We start from the raw sequence: 22,385 nt of genomic DNA, 5'->3' as shown, positions 1-22,385 counted from the left end.
GCCGGTCTTGGCGCCAGAAGTCTGTGGTCAGAAGCCAAACCACCTGTGGTTCTGGCAAGGTGACCCCACCCCGAAGTCCCGGGTTCCCTGAGGGGCTGCAGGCTGGGGAGGCTGGGAGTGTGTGAACTGGGACGAGGACCCCGAGTGTTTGGGGGAGCGGGACTGGGTGCCCCGTTCTGAGGAGGACATGACCTTGCAGATGGCAGGAGGATGCCCTGACCTCCGGAAGACCTGAAACTTGGGTCAAGGTAAGACACCCAAGTAAATACACCCAGAAATAGAACCCACTCTAAAAATTTATTAACAAACGGAGTTCCAGTCTAGGGAAATGTCCAGAAGGCGTTTTCCCACTGAGTATGGTTTGTTTGGAATTGTTTTTACTTAAGCACAGGAAGCACCCCAAGACCCATCCTCCTTTCTCAGGGGCTTTCCGCTGCAGGAGCAGTGCCCGTCTGCTCCTGTCCCCCCAGCACCGGCCCCTGGGGTCAGGAGAAACCAGCTCTGCCTTTCGTTACTCGTTTCTAGTCGTCAGGCCGTCTGAGGACGCAGGAAATACGATAAACAATAAATGTAATTTCAAAGGCACAGGGGAAGTCGAGGCCAGACGCCATGGCTGGAGCTGCCGTGACGGCAGCTGTGGTCCTTCACGTGCCCGGGCACCTCTGGCCAGCGGTCCGCCAGCAGCCACGCCCAGGGCCCCTGGCGGCAGGGTCTGGCGCACACCCGCCCTCAGAGCTCGGGAACAGAGCTGGCATGAGCCCTGGGCTTGCAGATGGGCAGCCCACCACGGTTACACCTGCCCACCGGCCCGGGGGCCAGGGGGTGACCACCGGCTCTCCTGTTCCTTGAAAACAGAACACCACAAACGCCACCCAGCTGCTCACAGGGTCTTTTCGGGGCCACCCTGAGGTCTGGTCAGCAGACGTCCTTTCACGACCACCGGCACAGCTCCACACTGGCTGCACGGACCAGACAGCGTGACGTTTCTGACTCGTAAAACAACTTTATAGTTTGGGAAAGCAGAGGGAGCGTGACAAGGGAAGAGGCGGGTGCACACTCGGGCAGCCTTCTGACCCCCGGGACGCCCGCAGCCCCGGCCCCATGCCCCGCAGACACGAAAGTGCGTCCACCAAGCCGCTGCGTGGAGGCAGTTCATTACGGTTCTCCGCGACGCTCGGGGCATCACATTCACAACGACCGTTTAGAGACAGCGGGAGTCTGGTGCATGGTGGGCCCTCACGGTGGCCCGCGTCCGCGTCGGGGCCGCGCTCCCCGGCCAGCCGCTCCCAAGGTCCAACCGGACGCTGCATCGTCTGAGTCCTGGTGAGCTCAGTCACTCGGACAAGTTTAAGATGCGGGATGGAGAAGGCACAGGCCGTCTGGACAGTGAGGCCATGCTGAGAGGCCTTTCAGGCCCCCAGCCACAGTGTGACCTCTAACTCCGTGCCCACGTGGCCCCAGCGTGGCTGCGTGAGACCCGCTGACCAGGAGGACGGCGGTCGCTAGTGGCTGCTCAGGGGTTCCTCAGGGCCCCCAGCCAGCTGCTTCACCTGGCCGGCCGGACCACCCGTAAAGCGCCCCCCGCGGCCTGGTGGAGCTGGGTCTCTAGTGCGCTGCGGAGGTCGTTGACCTGCACATCTGGGAGAGGGTTAAAGCTGATGATGACCCTGTCCCTTGGGGCCAGGTCCCCCCCTGCCGCAGGAGCCGCATCCCGCCGTCTCCTCCTGAGGTCAGAACCAGCCTGGACTTTGAGGTCTCGGTTGGGTTTGGCATGGTCTGGCTTCTGAGCCCCAGGGAGAGCTGGTTTGGGCCCCGGATCAGGGTCCCGCCTCCGTTCTGGTTCTTGGACGGCAGTGTCCTCCCCCGGAGCAGGCACACGGTCCCCACCGACGGCCTCCTTTCTGGCCTCCAGGTGACCACCCTGCTGCCCGCCCTGCTGCCCAGGAGAAACGGCCCGGTGTTGCAGCTGATGAATCTCAGCCTGGGCCCCAGGAGCTGCCCCTCCCGACCTGCTGGACAGGCCTACAGGGCCCCGGTCTCGGCTCACTGGCTGGGACCTCACGGGAGGGTCCCCAATCTCTCTCGTCCCTGGCACATCTGCCTCCTGAACGTTGGCACCGGTGGCCACCTCTTTTCTGGATTTCTTCCTTTCATAGGAGCCTCTGACAAAAGTGTCCTGACCCTGCTCGGGGAATTCGCCAGCGACGAGCTTCTCGGGGCTCCTGGGCGCCTGGGCAGGGTCTGGCACGCCAGCACCGGCGGCCTCGGGCGCAGCGCCCTGCTGGCCTTTCCTCGGCTCAGCCTGGGCTGCCCGGGGCTCCGTGTCGGCGGCACCAGGAGGACCGGCTGGAGCTCTGCCTGCAGCCCCCTCGGGCTCCTCCGCAGACCGCTGGCCATGTCCCCGGAGTGGAGCGGGGGGATGCCCGGGAGCTCCGAGTGCAGGTCCCAAAGGCTGCTGGGGGCGATGTCCCGCTGCGCCCCCGTCGTGAGCCTCCTGCTCCTTACCTCGGGGCACGGCCTCCCCAGGCTCGGGCTGCACTTCAGCTGCAAGAGAAGAAAGTCACCAGTGTAACCGCGGAAATGAGCACAAGCCACCAGCACAGGGACTAGAAAGGTGAACGCGCCAGCAATTAAACACGAATCAGAACTTTGCCTAGAGGGACTCTAGGCCCCGGAGCCACGGATCCAGCCACACGTGGTCACCAGGAGACACCGCGGGCGGTCACGCCTTGTCACGATCCCCTGCCCCGACTTACCCTCCTCGCTGTCCTGCCTCTGCTGGTGGATCTCCTTGTGCTGCTCCTCAATCACCGCGAGCAGCTTCTCCTGCTGGTCCAGCAGCCGCTTCTGCTGCACCTGCTGCTCCTTGATCACCTGCAGCAGGACGGCGTGGTCCAGCATCTCCGCCCGGCCGGCTTCTGGCGTGGGGAGAACACAGTCAGAGCCCGCCCCGTCTGCACAGGCGCCGTGCCGGGCCAAGGGTGGTGTGACGCGTGGCGACGGCCCAGGTCGCCTGCGGGACCCTCCCCGGGACACCCTTCGCTCGCACGGGCTCACGTGGGCCTGTGGTTTAGATGTGCCCAGCAGGGGCCCAGCTGCTCAGACTGCTGCCCGGGAATAAACGCTGAGAAGCCACACAGGTCTGAGCCGCCGTGGCCATGATGGCGGTGTCCTGGGCCGGGTGGGCTACGCTACAAACTGCTCGAGAAACAGAAGCCAGCGCTCTGAGGAAGTTTCCTCCAAGGTGAGAATTTAAGACAAACAGAACTGTCTTTCTTTCCAGCAGAGACCAGAACTGGGGCCTTGGTGAAGCAGAGGCCGCTGCTGACACACAAGGGGTCCTGACACTGCTCCTGACCGCCACCCGGGAGACGGACTGCAGGCTGGCACAGGGGGCAGGGGCAGCACAGCAGGTGTGTGTCAGAGGACCCGCCCCGCTCTCTCCACACCCCCAACCCAGAACGTGGGCCCGAAAGAGGCCCCGAGTCTGAGCGCCCGGAGCCAGCAGCAGCCGCCTGGGGGAGCACAGGGGAGCTCGCCTTTCACTACGAACGCTTCGGCACCAGGTCAGCTACCTCCCGCGAGCAGCCCTGGCTTATGTACCGGCTACAACACGTATGTCTTTAAACAGGAGACTGTGAAAGAGGACGTGAGCAGTCAGGGCTGGGGGTGGGCAAGTTCAGAAGGAAGGATGTTCTGGGAGTGGTAACAGCACACATCCTGGCGAGGCCTCAGATGCTGGGCACACACAGACGTGCTGGCCCGTCCTCCCCAACGGTGACTTGTGGCCTGCCACGGTACCACAGGGTCGGCTTCCCCCCACCCCAGAGGCCCGTGAGGAATATACTGAGCCAGACGGAAGGACGGACGAGGCACGCAGAGGACGGGCCCCCGTGCAGCAGTCCCCACTCCCCACCCAGCCCTCATCTAGACACCCTAAGGTCACAAAGACACCTGCCTGAGAAAGGCCACATCCTGTGGGCTGGATTGGGGCTCCGTATGAGGGAAGCGCGCCATGCCGTCCCCCCAGGGCTCTAGACCAGCCACCTCGGCCATGAGCCTCGCTGTCACCCTGGGTACACATGGCTCATGGCCACGTAACAGTCAACAGGACAAGGACAGCCCCACGTGCTGCCAAAACTGCCCGTCCCCAGGGCAAGTGCTGGAGGAGCGGGCCCCAGCCTGCCCGGCGCCTTGGGGGACCAGCCCGGGACCGAGGCTGGAGGAGGAGGGGAAGTGGTGCCACGTCATGTCCGGCCAGAAGCGACATGCGGCAGATGTGGACCAGAGTGGTGACAAGCCGTGCCCACGGGCAGAGCCCAGCCCGCCAGGCCACAGATGGATGTTAATACACGTGCAGAACTCATGAATATCGGGCCACGCTCGTGGCAGAAGTTCCACGCAGGCTCTGGTCCTCGAGGGGAGGCCTGAAGCAGGCAGCGCATACAGAGAGCACCCACCGTCCTCCAGGACCAGGGTGTTGTGGAAAGGAGTCAGGGCATCGGGGGAGCCCCGCTGAGGGGCTGGAGCCAAGCCCGGGGGGCAGGCTACGTGGGTGGCCCCAGGCGGGGCCGTGCGGACGGCAAGCCTGCGCCTTCTCTGCCCTCGCATCTCAGACCCCGAGCAGGCCTTCTACGGGAGCGCGCTTCTCTGGATCCGTACCTGCTACTATCTTTTTGATTTCGGCTGCTCATCCCATTGAGAGGCGTACGGAAGAAAGGCAGAGTAGGAAACCGTGAAAATTGTCTTTTCAGAAAGAAAAAAAATTGAAAGAATCAAACAGGTTTAAGTAACAGAGTATAAGCACTGGAATCAGTGAACACAGGGAGACAAACCAGACAGGAAACACCGCACATGAAGCCCCCGGAGCAGCCACCGAACTCCAGAACACCTCCAGGGCCTCCTGGCTCAGGCCTCTGCTGCCCACGGGTTCTCCACGCAGCCCCAAGCCCAGTGCTCCGGGCGGGCTGTCCCCGCAGGACCTGCTGGGGGGCAGCTGGGGGGTGCCACGGGCCATGTGTGTCTCGCAACGGCCCCCAGAGCTGCTCCCCTGAGATCCACATGCCCAGACCCCGGGGGGCTCAGCGAGAAGCACCCTTGCACAGCTCACGGGGCTGCTCTGCGGACAAACTCGGCAATGCCGGGAGGTGGGTGGGGTTCTAACTGGGGGGCAGGTGTGCAGAGGTCACCTGGTCACCAATGAAATGAGAACAGGAGATCTCCGCCGGGAAGGCTGCCACCACCCACACTACAGAGCCACCGCCCAACACGGCTGGGCCACATGGTTGGGGGGGGTCACCCCAAAACAGGCATGAAGGTCTGAAGGAGGATTAACTGCTGGAGACAAAGGGTGTGACAAGCTTTTGTTTCGGGACAGGAGCTGGGTCTTCACCGCAGATAGGCACAAGCGTCCCCGAGCTATGGGGGGACACTCGGAGGCTGAGGTGAGGTGGGCAGCAACAGCCACCTGCCCTCCCACCTGGGCCACGAAGGCACCTCCTGAAAATAAGCAGTGTCTGGAGGCAGGAGCGCCCCTGCCCTGGCGGTGCCGAACACCACTCAGTGAGGAACACTGACATGGCTGCTCCGAGAGCGCCACGAAGGCGAACGGAAAACCACGTGACAGGACAAGAGATGTTTTTTTAAGAGAGACAAAACTGTGCCGGGGGGCGGGGAAACCCAGAGCAAGCAGCTGGTGGGCAAGGGAGACTACTTCAGGTCTTTCTTCAGTCGGAAGCTAGGAAGTACGGAGGCTGGGGGGGGGACTCGAACGTCCCCCAGGGGAGGACAGGCATCTGCGGCTCCTTCCCTGTCATCGCTGTGGGTCTGGAAGGAAGGGGCAGATGGCTCTGGGCCCCGGGGAGGGTGCAGCAAGGAAGCAAAGGCCTTACCCTCCAGCTTGCTGCCAGCGGGGCCTCCGCCCTGGCCCTCCGCGTTCCTCTGCTCTCGCGGCTCTGCCTGCGGCCCGGCCCCAGGGGCCGGCTTCACCAGGAGGGGAGCCTTCCCACCTGCACACATGGAGAGTCAAGAGGTCCGCAAAGAACTCCGAAGGAAGCGGCGGGTGGGGGAGGTGGGGGCTGAAGGCGGGAGGGGAGGGGCGGGAGGGGGGGGAAGAGGCTTCCTAAAACCACCCTCCTCATCGCCCCTCCCTCTGTCGGCAGTTTACATCCAACCTGATGATTACCAGGGAAGTAATAAAAACATATTTAACAATCTCATGAGCTCGTGGCAGCGAGCCAGCGTTAACTACCTTCACCAATTAACATGCGAGAACCGTCCTAACCAGCGCCGAGACAGCACTTAACCACGTGGTACCTGTCAAGCGCTCCCCGCGCGTCGCCCGTGAGGGCCCAGACGCACAGGAACAGCGCGGCACCTGACGCTTAGTGGTCCGGCAAACAAGTGTGTGACAGATACCACGGGAGCTGTCACGTCAGCAGACGCCCGGCTTCCCCAGCAGCTGCGGAAGGGGCTGCTGCTCTCACGCACTCACGTGCTGATCTTGGGAGCCAAGTGGGAGTGGGAGCAGAAGGAGGGGTATTCAATTCCCACTGCCCCTGCTGGCCTCTCCCGGTACCCCACCGGAGGATCGTCTCAGGGAGAGGAGTTTGCCAAGACAAGCACAGCTGACACCCACCGGGCTCACTCTTCTCCGCCAGCTTGCCCGCGGCCCCTGCGGCCCGGCCCGGCAGCGGGACTCCGCCTGCTCTCTCCCCTGCACCAGCTGCCGGGGCGTCCTGCCCCTGGGGTGGCACCGCCTGGGGCCCTGGCTGTGGACCCCTGTCGCCTGGCCCCTGGTCCTCCTTCACGGGCTCGATGACTGGCTGACCATTGTCTTCTGGAACCTTCTGGGGATCTTCAGGGAGACCACCTGCTACCTCCAAGACCTGGTCCTGTCTGGGCCTCTCTCTTTCTGAATCTGACAGAGGTGGTGCCATCTGAGCCTTGCCCCCCGGAACCTTTTCATCCACGTGCTTGGACGGATGTTCATTCCCATCCGGTTCTTCTTGGTCTTGACCTTCATCCACCACCACCTTGTCATGAGGGACAGGGGGCTCGTGGCGGTGGGCCTCGCCCATAGGTACCGCGACACCTGGAAGGAGACACATGTCAGGGGGCAGGCAGGAGAGGGTGGCCCGGCCCCCTTCCCAGGAGTGACAGTGAACTGAGTCCCAGGGCCTGACACTGCGACACAGGCTGGCAAGTGCCACCTCTCACAGATCAGAGCACGGATACCACCTCTAGAGAAGTACAAAAGGGGCAGCTGCACGCCAGCTGGTGGGGGCCGGGGGAGAGCGTGCATCTGAGTCACAGCAGGAAGGAGGCAGAAAGGACCAGAACTTAGGCAGGCCCCCCCCACCCTCCCCCACTGCGCACCCCCCACCTTGGCCGGGGCGGTCCAACTGCGCCTCCTCCTGCTTCTCCTTGGCGCCTTCCCTCTGGGGCACGTTCACGGGGCCCTTAATCTGGGCCTGCTCCATCTCATCTTTCTCATTTGGCAGCTTCGGCTTATCTCGGCCGTCCTCGGCCACCTCCACAATTGGATTCTGGCCTGCAAGCACGGCACAGCTAATTGAGCAGTGTTTCCACATGGCTACACCGCCCGTCAGCACGGGGACTGGGCGGTTTTCCCTAGATTGTAATCACATTTCCTAGTCGAATGGCAGAGCCTAAGCAGTTATTTTTTTCCTGTTCAATCATTAGCAGCTAAGTAACACAGAAAACTGTCATTTTTCATGTGTATTCATAACAAAAATATGTCAAAATGCAATTTACACCTAACTGGGTGCAGAAGAGCCAGGCGCCACGGAATACTGGCCGTCACCACCAGATGGCAGCACGAACCCGCGGTTTGCTGCAGGACGGGGGCGGCAGCCTGGGGCCTGCATCTGCCTACGGTCCCCCTTCTCCAGGACAACCACCCTGCCACAACTCAACCCCATGCTACAGGCCTGGGGGCGGGGGCTGCGAGGTGCGCGAGGAGAATGCCGCTGGGAAAACCGATGTGTGATGCTGTGGGCGTTTTACTGCAGACGCTGAGGATGAGCAGCGAGGAAGACGAGAGCCACAGGCACAGCCTGCAAAGCGGCGCCTCCCCCGCCCCCAAGCACCACCCCTGTCCCCACACAGCCGTCCTGTGCGACTGCTCGGCTGGGCTGCACAGTAACCGTGGCGCCGGAGACCAGGCCCAAAACGCAGCCTGTTAGGAAACGGTCACCATTAAAAAGTTGGCAAATGTGGCAAAAACCAAACATCGTGGGAAAAGAAACTTTAAAAAACCGTCATTTTACCCCAGAGGCTGGAAGCACCCTCTGCTCCCCATCGCAGGACACAAGCTGCCCAAAGAAGGGGAGACTAACGTCCTCCATGGGCAGCAGTGCTGCTAGCCCGAGGCAAGGAGGCTGGGGTGTTGCAGCGGTCCTGTTTGGACGGGGCCCTGCCGGTCCTGAAGGAGAGGAAACTACCCAGGTTGATGGGACCCGCGAGCCCGGGGCGGTGCCCTCACACATATGGGCGCCAGGTGGCAGCTGTGGACAGCGCCCTCCCCAGACCAGGGCAGGGATGGGGCCCTGCCAGGTGGTGGGGACGAGCCAGCAGTAAGCAGACTCTGGACTCTACAGTTGAACCAACTGGCTGATAACAGTACGCATGTGAACGTCCTGGTCTCCATCACACAATTAACCCCTTCCCAGAGGCCCTGTGCTCAAACAGGAATCACCATATCAAGGTGTCTGTCTAATGGATCACAAAGTTAAGAAAAAGGGCCGGAAGGGACGCCTGCATGGCTCAGTGGGTGAAACATCTGCCTTCTGCTCGGGTCATGATCTTAGGGTCCTGGGATCGAACCCCGTGTTGGGCTCCCTGCTCAGCGAGAAGCCTGCTTCTCCCTCTCCCTCTGCCCCTCCCCCTGCTTGTGCTCTCTCACTCTGATGAATAAATCTTTAAAAAAATAAAAGAAAAAGAGCTGGAAGGGGAAGGAAAAACACAAGAAAACAAAGGAAACTGCCGAGCTATCACAGGACCAAGTCGCCTGTGCATGGTCCTGTCCCGCAGGGACCAAGGCAAGTCCGCCGTGAGAGCAGGTGCAGGCTGGTGCGCTGGGCTGGGGGGGAACCCCACGCGGGCGGCAGGACAGAGTCTTCTGCCAGGGCCCTCAAGCACCGCCGTGGGGGCGCGCTCTCAACCACCCGCGGGGAACACCCAGCTGCATGGCAAGACCAAGGCGCCTTGGGGCTTCTGCACCCCTGGAGCCACTGGCCCCGGCCTCTGGCATCACTGACCACAGCAAGGACCTGTGCGCCCTAAGCTGGAGCCGGGCTCTCCGTAACGGATAGTCAGCCAGCGATGCCCCTGGCACAACGAACCAAACACAAACCCCCAGAACGAGTGACTGAAGAGCTGCCCACGCTTGCCGGGGGCTGGGGTCGCGTAGACAGCACACGGCCCTGTGAGCGGCGGGCACCTCGGACCCCCAGCAGTCAGCGGCCACCTCACTCGCCCTCAGGGTCGTCGCCAGGACCCAGCAACCACTGATGACCCAGGACAGACCCAGGACAATTCCGTGTCTATGCCTCATTATGCCAGACAGCGGTAGACCCCGCGCTGCCCGGGACAGCCTGGCTCTCAGAGGACATGCACCGCACCGTGACGAGGGACCTGCTGACCCTCCTGCGGTGCTGCAGGCGGGGGGCCCCCGAGACAGGCCGATGGACAGTTACCCGCCAGGCTTTCCTTTCCAGGGTCCAGCGTGGGTATCAAGTCTGTAATGCCAGCTCAGGAGGATGGAAACCGCACTCGGGGCTCTGAAGACGGAATTGGGGCTGCAGCATGGGGGGCACAACCTCGACAGCAGCCCTGCCCAGGGCACCAAGGAAGTCTGCACTCGAGCGCCTGGGTTGGGGAGCCTGCTCTGGTGGCCGGCCTCGACCAGCCTCTCTCCGGAGACCCGGGGGTCAGTTAAGACGGAAGGCAATCACCTCAGACAGCAAGCACCAAAATAAAGGGCCACTCCAACCACACCTGAGCCCACAGATGGAGTCCCTGTCAACCGGGAGGGACCCCGATTAAGGAGACACGTGGGACCCCAGGGCCATGCACTCGTAAGGCAAGAAGAGCAGAGAGGCAGGCCCCGTGTTGACAGGTAACTTTCTGGAGACCAGTTTCCGGCGCTGCTCGGAAGCGCCTGCCCTCGAGACAACAGTGAGAGCGGGCTGGGGAGCGCGGATTTCCGAAGCCCACTCTTCTTGGCGTGGCTGGCAGAAGCAGTCTCGACCTCTGCATTCTCTCATCTTTCTAAGTGTGCAGGAGTCGCCATGGCTCCTCAGACCCGAGCGTCCCAGCCACAGGGCCACAGTGGCCCAAGCCTCACTCCTCACTGTCCCCTCGAGCAGCAGGTCTACCCACGGGCAGCGGATGGAGGTGGGTGAGCCACTCCCCGAGGGCCTCCGAGGGCAGGTCCAGGTCACTCAGGGCTGCCCATGGGAGGCAGTGCCCTCCCTGCCCCAGGGGCCCCTCAAAATGCAGTGCGGCTGGGCTGGCGGAGTCACCCTGGAGGGCATGAGTGACACGCGGGCAGTGGGGGCAGGTGCCACAGCACGGTGGCCAACAAAAGCCCCTCTCGCCAGGGATCAGGGGGGCTGTGGTGGGACCAAGCTGGCCCAGCTGAGGGGAGAGAATGGACACACGCAGAGCCACGTGTCCCTCACACACGCCCTGGCATCTCATCGTGGACACATTCCCGCCCGCATGTAGGGGCGGAGTCCTCAGGAGAGAGATTACGGGGGAAGGGGACCCTGTTGCGAGCTCCCACGCGGGCCTGTGGTCACCCTCTGCCACTTGCATCCACAGCAGCTATGCTGCCCCCCAGGCTTTAGCCTGCTGCCCGGCCTGACACCCAGAACACCCATTCTGGCCCTTGGTGTTTCTCCCCACAGAGCAGAAGCCCCGCGGGGTGGTGGCAGGGGAGTGAGTGCACCAGGGGTGCTCCGACACCATGACACAGGGTGGGGACGCTGGGAGGGGAGGGAGGACAGGGGACGCGGCCGCATTCAGAGGAGGGAGCCAGACATGTTACAGAATTCGACCTGACCTGCCAGACCCTCTGGGGCGCTATCAGATAGGAGATAAATGGCCTAATTAGCCTTTTTAACAGATAATTGCCTCGCAGGGCCCGGCAACCTCTTTCCTCCACACTTGGGGCTCACCACACCAGTGTGTGGCCCGGGCTCCGCTCTCCAAGAGTGCCGGGCCAAGGGTCCCAGTCCCACGGGTCCCCAGTAGGGCAGGACCGCCATCATCTGTCCCGGGGCCAGTGCGGGGCTCCGAGGAAAGCCGGCACCGTTCTGGCCTCCACAACATCAAAGAGACCAATCAAAGCCCACTCCAGGCTGACGGGCAGAAGTCCGACAGGGTGCGCACACGGCGCAGGCCCCCACGGTCCCAGCTCTGCTTCAGCGAGGCAACCCATCAATCATGGGGGAGGCCAGGGGCAAGAAACACAGAGAACGCGCTAGAAACGAACGGCATGTGGTTCTGAGGGGGGCCATGTGTTTTGTTATGGGCTCATGGAAGCAATGGAAACCAGATGTGGCCTCGGCGGGCTCCAGGTGAGCCCGCGGCCGACCTCGGCCACAGGATGCAGCTGCCAACACAGGCCGCGGAGCGCGGCGGTGCGGTGCCACGGTGACAGGCAGCCCGGTGCCGACGGATGCCGGAAGATCCATGGCCGGCTGAGACGGGCTCACCGGTGCCCGCATCCAGCTCGGCCACGGCCATCCCCAAAGCACACAAGGCCAAGATGCCCGGTGGTAAGGGACCCAGCGGGGCTGACAGCGGCACAGGCAGACTACCCGCTTCCCTCCTGAAGCGGACCTTCTCCATCCGAACTGCTGAATCCGTGCAACTCAGCACCAGACACTCAGGCGGCTTCTGACCACTCTGATCTGCTGCTCTGGTGAACCCCGCCATTCCCCAGGGCCCTCTCGACAGGGACCCCGAAAGGGGACTCTTTCTGCCAGCCCTCGTCACCCCAAGAAGGCAGGAGAGAGCATGGCCCGTTCCTCTGAGCCCCTGGAGAGACTGTGCTCCCACGGGGGTTTGTGGGGGGCACGGACGCCAGCCAGGGGCTTTCCAAGCCCAGAGACAGAGACAGCAATAATCTAAGGGCCACGCACCTTCCACCGCCAGCAGGCTGGCCCGACAAGGACCCAGGGCATGTTCAACCCTCTTGCGGGCCTTTTGGGACCTTTTCTTTTGTTGATCATCGTAGGTGGGGAGACCGGGGCTCCTACCTGGGGCAGACACCCCTTGGCCATCACCGTCAAAAGGCACCTGCAACCCACAGGCAAACAGCACTGATCCCCTCGAGGGGCCTCCCCCTGAAGGGCATGCCAGGCACGCAGCCTGGCAAATCTCAGTCCAAGTGGGGGTCTATCTGCAGGGGAGGGGAGTCAGAACGTATGGACACATTATTAGTGTGAATGCCTGAAACCCCCCCATCATCAGAGCAGAAGCCTCCAGCATGAAGCACACCCCCCACCCTAGTACCCAAGCCTGGTGCCACTCAGAGCTGCTGGGGGATGAGGGACTGGCACGGAGGAAGCTCTCCCTGCACCCCTCCCATCTATGCCTGGGATGGCCAGAAGCTCCAAGAAAACTCTTGTCCCTGAACCAACTCTGGACACGATGGAGCCCCTTTTGTAGCCCAGAAAGTCACACTCAGAAACCACTCTGCACCCAGACAGGCGTGGCCACGGGTGGGGTCACAGAGCCTTCCAAGGCAGGCCTGTAGCTGGAGAAGGCTGCGTGGGTCATCCCCTCCCACGGCCCAGTGGGCCAACAGCAAGGGGAGACATCGAACGAAGCCATGGGGCACCACTGACCGGCTTGAACCCTCATCCCCAAATCAGAGCAAGCACACGTGACAACAGCCACGCTCCTGCGAACCTGTCAGCGGCTGAACGGAGAGCACTGAGCTCTCCCTCCTGCTACGCCCTGCAGGCAGGCGGCGGTACCCGGCCCCTGGAGGCCCCGCCCTACTCTACCACCCAAACGGGACTGGGGCGGGTGAGACAGCCTGGAAGTGCCACCTGCGCGCCACGACCCTGAGGTGAGGCTACGGGGATGCCCTGAGAAGGCTACGGGGCCGGGGGGCCGTGTGCGTACCTGGAGATTGCGTACCTGGGAGCCGAGCCGCCTCTGCCTTCCTGACGCCCTCGGCCTCTTCGAGCCGGCCAGCCAGGGCTTCCTCGGCCGAGTCCACAGGGGCCTCCTCGCTCACGGACAGGGTAGTGTGTGTGCTGACCACCAGGATGCCCAGGCCAACCCAGAGCACCACCTGCACAAGACAAAGACCCAAGGACGAAAGGGGTCAGGCAGTCCCTGCACCCCTGCCCCGCACAGGGGAGGAGGGGGCCTGTGGGCACAGTGCACAGGAAGGGCTGGGGAGCACAGCGCTCTCAGGCGTGGCCCCGCTGGCCTGCCTGCCGCTCGCGCTGGCCGCTAGGAGACAGTGGTCCCTAACTGGTGAATGTGACTGACTCGTCAGACAAACCTGCTAGAGCCGGGCTGGCCGTGGAAGAAGGGGCGGGCTGGGGGCGGCGTGAGGGCAGCCTGCAGAGTGCAGACCCCCAGCCCACCGACCAGGCCTCCTGGGGAGCAGGGCCAGAGCCGCCTGCACCTATGGCCGCAGAGGCCGGGTGCCCAGAATCTCCGGGCACCTGCCTGCCCCTGAGGGGGCACTCTGGCATCCCACGCCTCACCCAAGCCGTGCAGAGCGCCCAGCGTGCGATCAGCCTGCCTGCCATGTCAGCCACGGAGGGGGACACGCCCCGAGCCGCTGGCACAGATGGGGTGGAAGCCATGGAGGAGGCGGCTCGGAGCCCCCCTTCAACACTGGGTGCCCATCGGGGCTGCTCACTGAGCCGTGATGGACACGCCACTGACGGCCGAGGGTCCTCGTCCCCGACCCCATCCCTCTGGGGATGGGCCAATGAGCAATTCAGTACGAGCAGCCCTGCCTGACGGAGCGCCGTCTCCCCCGCAGCGCCGATTTTAAGACGCGCACACGCCGGACAAGCGCTCTGGACGACGCAGCTGTTTCTGCCCTTCGTGCGCCTGGCTCACCAGGCTCTCCCCGGGGAGCAGGGACTCCTGGTCCTGCCAAGTCTGCAGGAGAGGAGCCCGCGAGGCGACCTGCCCCAAGAGCCAGGGAGACCCGGCCGCTCACCTCTCTACAGTCTCGGAACCAGGATTCAAACGTTTCTTTCAGTGTCATTTGACTTTCAAATGTACCAGTTCAAAAAAACCAGTGAGCCATACCTGGGTCCAACACAGCTGGAGAAGGGGCGCTCCTCGGAGGAAGGGCCTCTGCTCACAAAGGCGGGCGAGACCGGCCGGAGGAAGCCTCCAGGACTGGTCGTTTCTGCGCGGCACTCCACAAACATTCCCGCTTCGGGGCTCAGAGGCCAAGGGCAGGCCGTGCTCCCAAGGTCAGCCATGGGTCAGGGAGGTCTGTGGACTCCCAGAGGCCCTGGGCTGACCCCCCCCCAAACCCGCCTGTCATGGCCAGGTGCAACAGGGCTACGCAAGGTACGCGCCAAGATCTGGGAAGCCAGAGCACCCGCAGACTCCACAATACGCAGCTTGGGGTCACGCGCCCCCCCGCCCCCGCCACAGGTCATTTTCCTAAAAGTGTGAGTACGCTCAGCTTCAGCAGAGGACATCTTCTTCCCAGGAAGGTAAGATTCATGGGGCAGTGATGGTGTCCAGAAGTGACCAAGGTCACTTTTAAAAGTTTAAACAGAAGGACACTTTAAATCCCTTGCATTTTGTATTTGTACCTCCCCAGACAACAGCAGAAACGACCGTGCCGAGAAGCAACAACAGAGGTCCCTCTCCTAACCTGGACCCCACCGCACGGACAGGACAACGGCCAGCAGTGGGCAGGAGCCCCTAGGGCTCGGCAGGGCCGGCCGCTCTGCGAGGAGACTGCTCCAGGACGGCCCGAGCCCGGCGCCCGCATGGGGCCCCCCTGGAACGCTGGGGACACAAAGCAGAAGCCGTTTGGTCGGTCACTATACGTTGGGCTATTTTTGTGGCACATCGCTGAGCATTCCCACGGGAGACTGGAATGGCAACATTTCACCCATGACTCGGAATGATTTATTTTAACCCTCGGCTTTCTGGGCTAAAAACAAAAACATCACACGCAGAATAAAAAACATGAACTCCGTCAACACTGGGAGACAGCGAGCTTCCTGAAGAAGACCAAGAGCACATTAACGTGAGGCTGGTTTACAAAGAAGGGCCTGCGTGGAGCCAGGAAGTTCCAGAAAAGGAACCAGCTCTACGGGGCCTCACGCACACACCTGCCCTTGCCACCTGCCCGGACACCCCGTGTCCCCTCTTGCGGACTGCGTCCTTCGGCCCCATCCCCAGTCCCCCAACCGGCGGCAGTCCCCATGCCCCCTCTGCTGAGACACCACTCGTCTCCCGACACCCCGGGCCCACCAGCCAGCCCTGGGCTCTGCAGGGCACTCGCCAGCTGACCATGGTCCAGAGCACGAGCAGCCTGCAGGGCCAGCCAGAGCCTCTGTAACGGGTCACTCCTCCCAGCTTGCCACCCTCACCTTTCCTCTGAAGAAACACCATAGGTCCACGAACCCCTGGGCAGGGAAGCCAGAGCCGCTCCGGCTTGAGCACAGCTGTGAGACGAATGCCACGCAGGTATCGGCAAGGACACAGTGGGGCCACACCAGACACCAAGCAAGTCTTGGTCCACGGGGTGATGACTGACGCAGTGACCAGACTACCGTCTGCCAGCAGGCACGGGTTGGAGGCGAGAGTCAGCCAGAGCCAGGGTGGGAGCAGGGACACGGCCTCAGAGCAGTGCAGGCGCTCCAGGTGGGGCGGACACTGGGAAAGGGCACAGGTGCCGTCCAAGTCCCCCGAGGCACCGTGACAACTACATGCTGACCACTGGCACAGACCTGAGTTCTATGAGGCCCCAGGATCTCACAAGAGGCCAGAGCTCCCAGGGCCCCCGCTCTGCCACTGAAGTTTGGGAGACTGGCTGTGGAATGTGTGCCAAAAAGAACGATCACGGGTTCTCAAAAATCCCGAATAAGGGATACTGCTCCTGGGGGAAGGAGCCAAGTTCTCTGCCATCTGGGCCCGCAGCGGACAGACGATGGGGAGCCCCAGTGGAGGCAGCCTGGGGTCCAGGGGTGCCGTGGCCTCAGGACAGGGGCAGGGGGTCGGCTGTGCCTGGAGCTCAGCCTTACCTCCGAAGTCCCAAGCCCAGTCCCTTCCGGGCCACAGGAGTCCAACAGGATGAGGGTGGTGTGTCCAGTGTGCCAACCTTCTGACTCCACAGTCCCCCAGCAGGGCCCCAGGAGGAGAAACACAGCACATTCTGAGGGCTTAGCCCAAGCTTGGCAAAACCCGGGGCTTGGCCTGGGGGCCAGATGTGCCACGGTGTCCCAGAGCACCCCTCAAGCCATGACCTGTAGCCCCCAGATCTGCTGAGGTCCCCAATTCAAAAACAAAAAAGCACCTATGAGGGGATGAAGCGTTCACTTTCACTACTTACAGGTAAGCCTGTCTGAACAACACCTGGTTTCAAATTCTGCACCTCTTGAAGAAACACACCTGGAGAAAGGGGCTCCGGCTGCCTTGCGGCCACACCCCGATCCTGGTCTCCAGGTCGTTGTGTACCCTGGCCCAGCCCACGGATCCCAGCTGGAAGGCCGTGGGTGCCGTGCTCTGGTGGAGGTCAGACAGCGACCCGTGGGTGGCTCACTTGTCTCCGAGTCTCAGTGTTACACATTCCCTTACTTACAGCCTTCCAGGAGCACACTGCCGGCCTGTGACCACGGCAGCCCCCTGCTCTCTCCTCGGGGGGAGGGGCCCTCGGGCAGCTCGTGCTCCCCCTGCTGGCCTCCCGGCCGCAGGGCGTTTCAATTCCCCACACCTCCACCCAGGTCCAGACTGGAGAGACCCTCCAACTTCTCTGATTCTCAAGATAAAAAATGAACTTATGATGGCAGAGAAAGTTCCTTTTCGATTCACTAAGGGCACATTGTGTGTCCACAGTCCTTGCTGCTCCTACAAAGACGCTTCCCAGGACACTCCTCCTCTTGAGACCTTCCGCAGCCCAGTCCTGACACGCCCATCACCCACGCACCCCGGTCCAGCTCTTCTCTAGGCCTGTGTTCAACGAGCCCTTGGGTGAGCCGGGGAACGCGGACCCCGGGCCTGATGCTGGGTCCACGCCCTCCACAGGAGCAACAGCCAGAGCTCCGGGAGCAGAAAGGAGAAAGGAGCCAAGCAGATGCCGTCCAGACCCAAGGTCTGTGTGCACCAAACTGCAGCCACCTGGCCAAGTCTGTCCCTTGCAAGACTCATTTTCCTCAAAACACTAAAGCTACATGTTTGGAAATAAAACACAGCAACACATACGAACAGTATGGCACATTCCAGAACTGACTTGTGATACACAAGTCAGCAGGGGGCTAAGTCAGAGAGAGAAACTTCACCACCTTCACAAATGGTAAATGCGATTCGGCGTGCCTTCTGGATTTAAAAACCACAGTGAAGCAGGCACAGATGGGCGCTTCCGTACCACAATTCCACGTGTGCTCACGTGTACGGGTGTGCAGGTACGTGAACACGCACATTCGCTCGCATACACGACGCCACGGCCACACCAGGCTCAACAGTTAAACACTGGGAGCTCCCGCGGCCCAGTCAGGAGACGGTGAGTGGCCCCGCACGCTGCCGACACCGCGGCCAGAGGGCAGGACACACAGATGAGGACAGAGAAGTGCGAACAACTGGGAAGGAGGAGTGGTTAGAGTGTAATGGGGGGGGGGGGGTAAAGAGTTAATACGGGAACCGGGCAAGGGGAGAAGCTGGTGGAAGAGGGGCTCCCGGGATCGGGGATTGGGGGATCGCAAAGGCAGTGATGCGGCCGTCCGGCAGTCTGGGAAATGTGGGCTGGACCCCACACCCCACGACGGCACGGGGGCGGGGGGCTGCAAAGGATACACTGCAGGTTCGCCAGAGCACAGACAACGACACTTTCTAAATTAATTGAGAGCTTCAAAGAATTCCAATGAGACTAAAAAAACAAAAAGGGGGACTTAGTTTTGTCAACAGTCAGATCGGCTAATTCAAACATTCACATGAAAAATGAACAGGCAAGCATATCCAGAAATGTCATTAATAAAAGTGAGGAAGGGGGGTCAGAATTAAAATGTTTCCCGAGCTGGGCACCTGGCTGGCTCAGTCAGTAAGCGTGCAACTCTTGACCTCAGGGTCGTGAGTTCAAGCCCCACCCTGGATGTAGGGATCACTGAAAATAAATCAATAAACTTAGAGAAAAAAAAAAAAAGTTGGATCCAAATAAAAAAAGAAAAAGTTTCCAGAGTGATGCATCCCAGAGCAGGGGGCGCTACCACAGCCACGGCGGCAAGCCACGTGGACAAAGGCCAAGTCCCAAACTAGGCCCAAGCCCGTGCAAGCTTCAGTGCGTGGGAGTGGGAGCGCTGCGCAGCAGTGACAGAGCCCCAGGGACCTACCATCTACGGAGCCTGCCTTGTTTCTTACCCCAAAGTAACACACAGATGAGCAAAGATTTAAACGAAAAAATGAAGTCATGAAAGCACTGGAACTGAGGAAAGAATCTTGAAAAATAATACTGAAGAGGAAGGGCCTTTCTAACAATGACTTTTTTCCCCTAAGAGTCCAAGGGACTAAGACTCTGGGACTTGACAAATGGAGAAACATTTGCAATCTGGTGGCAGTGGGCTGGTTAATTTCCTCGTGCCATCAGGAGTTCCCCAAACTCACTAAAATCACCCAATTGAAGACACTGGCAGACAACTTGGCCACCCAGACTGCCGGCGAAACCTCAGAGGATGGAGGTAAGCATGGAGGCCCCACGAGGTCAGGCTACACACCAGGCAAGAAAGTGGCAGCCTGGGGCTTGCATGACACTTGGGCAGGTGCCAGGGTGAGGGGTGAGGGGTGAGGACTCTCTAGCAGGCAGAACTGAGGCAGCCACCACCCTCAAAGAAGGGCACCCGCATTCTGTGTGCAATTCTCCCTTAAGGTACATGCCAGCTACGCAGAGCGGTGCACAGAGCAACTGCCAAGACAACTGAAGCTAAGCAAAGAATTTAGCCATGTGAGGGCAAGGGTGTTTAGCTGAGACCCTGGAAGGACTGTGCCCTAGGAGTGAGGCAAACAGGGACAGAGTCCCCTTAACCAAACACAGGACTTCTGCCCATCCTCTGTCTCCTAGAAGACAGCACCATCCAGACCTCTACCGTTTCTCAAACCCAATGACCACAAACTACCAAGCACACCAGAAGACAGGACCAGGTGAAAGAAAACCAAGAGGCTGCAAAGGCTCAATATAAATTAATGTTGACAATTTAAAACAATCATAATGTCTTGCAACGTTTTACACATAAAGTTAAAATACACAGAAACAATAGCACCAAGGCCAGAGGAAGGTAAATGTAGGCAAAAGATCACGGGATACTTGCCTTGTCCAAGAAGTGGTAAAAACCACTTATGATCAACTCTAATAAACCAAGAATCCGTATTAAACTGCCTTGTATAACCATTAGCACAGAATGTGCAGCTCCAGCTAACAGAGAAATAAAAAATGAATACTTAAAATGCTTGATTTACCCAAAAGTCAGCAAGAAAGAAACAAACAAAAAAGAACAGATGGGACAAGTAAAAAACAGAGTAAGACAGAAGCTTCAATCCCCCCAAAATCAGTAATTACATTCATTATAAAGAATCTTAAGTACTCCTATTAACAAACTTGATAAAAACAAAACAGAAGCCAACTGTGTGCTGTTATCTGAGACACACCGTAAATATCAAGGCATAGAAAGATCAAAACCCTGTATTGTGTAAATATAAGTCCAAAACAAAGCTGGGTCAGTCACACTACATCAGACAAGGCCAGCATTAAGGACAGAAGCATTTCCAAAGATAAAAAGAGACATTTCACAGGGAAAAGGGTCAGTTTAACAAGACATAACTGTCCTAAAACAGTGTGCTCCTAATAACATGGCTTCCGGATAAAAAGCAAAGACTGATACAGCGGAAAGGAGAAACAAACAAACCTACAATCACAGTGAACTTGTCATATCTTTCCCATAACTGATAAACAAGATTAAACAAACAGCAAGAACACATGAAATCTGACAATCACAGTTAGTAAACCTGATCTAACCATCACAGCCCACTGAGCATCCATCAGAGCAAACCATATGCTGGGCCTCAAAGCAAGTCTCAAAAATGTCAAAGGACTGAAATTCAAATTCTTCAGTGTGTGTTCTCCAACCACAACGGGATCGTGCTAGAAATCGGTACAAGAGATTACAAGGAAATCCCCCGAAGTCTGGACATCTAAAGAAGCCAAGGGCAAAAGGAGACGTAAAGAAAACCGGGGAATGCTGTGACTTGAAGGGTGGGGTCAGTCCCTCAGCACGGTGTGGTACAACCCCGTCAAAACGCAACGCAGCTCTGCGGGAGGAGGCCGGCAAGCAGCCTCAGCTGCCGACACTAAGGGCCGGTGCCGGACAGACCCTCTGGGAGAAGAATGAAGGTCGAGGGCGCCTACCGCTCACTGTGGAGACTCACTGTCAAGCCACAGCACTCGGAGCAGGGCCGCATGAGGACAAGGAAGACCAACAGACCAGCAACAGAGGTGTCCCCAGTGCTCCCCTGGGGCTGATGACAGCAGTGCCACCGCAGTGCCAGGGTGCTATCAGCTAAGAGCCTCACCCCGCCTCCCCATCCATTCCAGACGGAACATGCATCTTTTTTTTTTTTTTTAAGATTTTATTTATTTATGTGACAGAGAGACAGCCAGCGAGAGAGGGAACACAAGCAGGGGGAGTGGGAGAGGAAGAAGCAGGCCCCTAGCGGAGGAACCTGATGTGGGGCTCAATCCCAGAACGCCGGGATCACACCCTGAGCCGAAGGCAGACGCTTAACCGTTGTGCCACCCAGGTGCCCCCAGACGGAGCATCCATCTGAACGTGGACAATAAAGAGCATCTAGAACGTAACCTACGAGGCTACCTGCAGGACCTTGTCATGGGCAGCACATAAAAAGCACCCAGCCAAAGAGAAAGGTGACAAACCGAGCTACACTAAAATGAAGACACCTGAGGTGCCTGGTGGCTTAGTCAGTTGGGCGTCCGACTCTTGGTTTCAGCTCAGGTCGTGATTTGAGCGCCGGGAGATCGAGCCCCAGGTCGGACTCCAAGCTCAGCGCAGAGTGTGCTTGAGGTTCTCACCCCCTCCTCCCTGCCCCTCCCCGCTGCACACGCTTGCATGCACGCTCTCTCTAGAATACACAAACCTTTAAAAAAATAAAACTAGGGGCGCCTGGGTGGCACAGCGGTTAAGCATCTGCCTTTGGCTCAGGGCGTGATCCCGGCGTTATGGGATCGAGCCCCACATCAGGCTCCTCTGCTATGAGCCTGCTTCTCCCTCTCCCACTCCCCCTGCTTGTGTTCCCTCTCTCGCTGGCTGTCTCTATCTCTGTCGAATAAATAAATAAATAAAAATCTTAAAAAAAAAAAACAAAAACAAAAAACAAATGAAAAACAGCTGCCTTTCTATGTACTAATAATGAAATACCTGAAAAAGAAATAAAGAAAAAAAAATCTCATTTATGACAGCATTAAAAAACAAGAAAAGAGGCGCCTGGGTGGCGCAGTCGTTAAGCGTCTGCCTTCGGCTCAGGGCGTGATCCCGGTGTTCTGGGATTGAGCCCCCACATCAGGCTCCTCCGCTATGAGCCTGCTTCTTCCTCTCCCCACTCCCCTGCTTGTGTTCTCTCTCGCTGGCTATGCTCTCTCTCTGTCGTAATAAATAAATAAAAAATCTTTAAAAATAAATAAATAAATAAATAAATAAATAAATAAATAAATAAATAAAACTAAATTAATAAAATGAAGAACACCTGTTGGTGAAAAAGTATCATGAAGAAGGTAGCCGAGGATGAAAGAAAACAGTTGCTATTTGCATTTGAAAAAGATCTAGATCTAGAATCTTTAAAACGTCCATAAATCATTAAGAAAAGACATTATAGGTAAGATAAGTGGGCAAGATGTGAAAGACTTTCAATTAAGGAAGGCGTCATCTCGGCTGGTAAGCATGTGAAAGGGTGCTCAGCATCACTCGTCATCTGGGAATGGCGGTGAAGTACCACGCAACGCTCCTCGGAAGGCCAGCGGCGGAGAGGGGGTGGCGCCGGCCCACGTGGTGGCTCTAACACGGTGCCGAGACCACTCTCCGAGAACTGAAACGCTCGGGCAAAATCTCCCTAAAGCTGGACAGAGCGAACCC

At 59.4% G+C, this 22,385-nt stretch overlaps 1 protein-coding gene across 4 annotated transcripts in view; it reads right to left on the bottom strand.

Annotated features, from left to right (window-relative positions):
* Nucleotides 1–22,385, bottom strand: part of SLC38A10 (solute carrier family 38 member 10) — a 78,248-nt gene that overhangs the window by 1,229 nt on the left and 54,634 nt on the right. For 2 of the 4 annotated variants that reach the window (XM_040640033.1, XM_040640035.1), the window contains 6 exons: nucleotides 13,165–13,336; nucleotides 7,385–7,552; nucleotides 6,638–7,093; nucleotides 5,892–6,008; nucleotides 2,757–2,918; nucleotides 2,182–2,544 (listed from right to left, as the gene is read on the bottom strand). In XM_040640033.1, coding sequence (XP_040495967.1) covers nucleotides 2,182–2,544; nucleotides 2,757–2,918; nucleotides 5,892–6,008; nucleotides 6,638–7,093; nucleotides 7,385–7,552; nucleotides 13,165–13,336 — 1,438 coding nt within the window. The remainder of the gene's footprint in view (nucleotides 1–2,181; nucleotides 2,545–2,756; nucleotides 2,919–5,891; nucleotides 6,009–6,637; nucleotides 7,094–7,384; nucleotides 7,553–13,164; nucleotides 13,337–22,385) is intronic. The other 2 variants (XM_040640034.1, XM_040640036.1) reach the window with 1 other exon arrangement.

This window comes from Ursus maritimus, unplaced genomic scaffold (assembly GCF_017311325.1).
Source record: "Ursus maritimus isolate PB19 unplaced genomic scaffold, ASM1731132v1 scaffold_24, whole genome shotgun sequence".
NCBI classification, from domain to species: Eukaryota; Metazoa; Chordata; class Mammalia; order Carnivora; family Ursidae; genus Ursus; species Ursus maritimus.
This window is presented reverse-complemented; position numbering and strand designations above follow the sequence as displayed.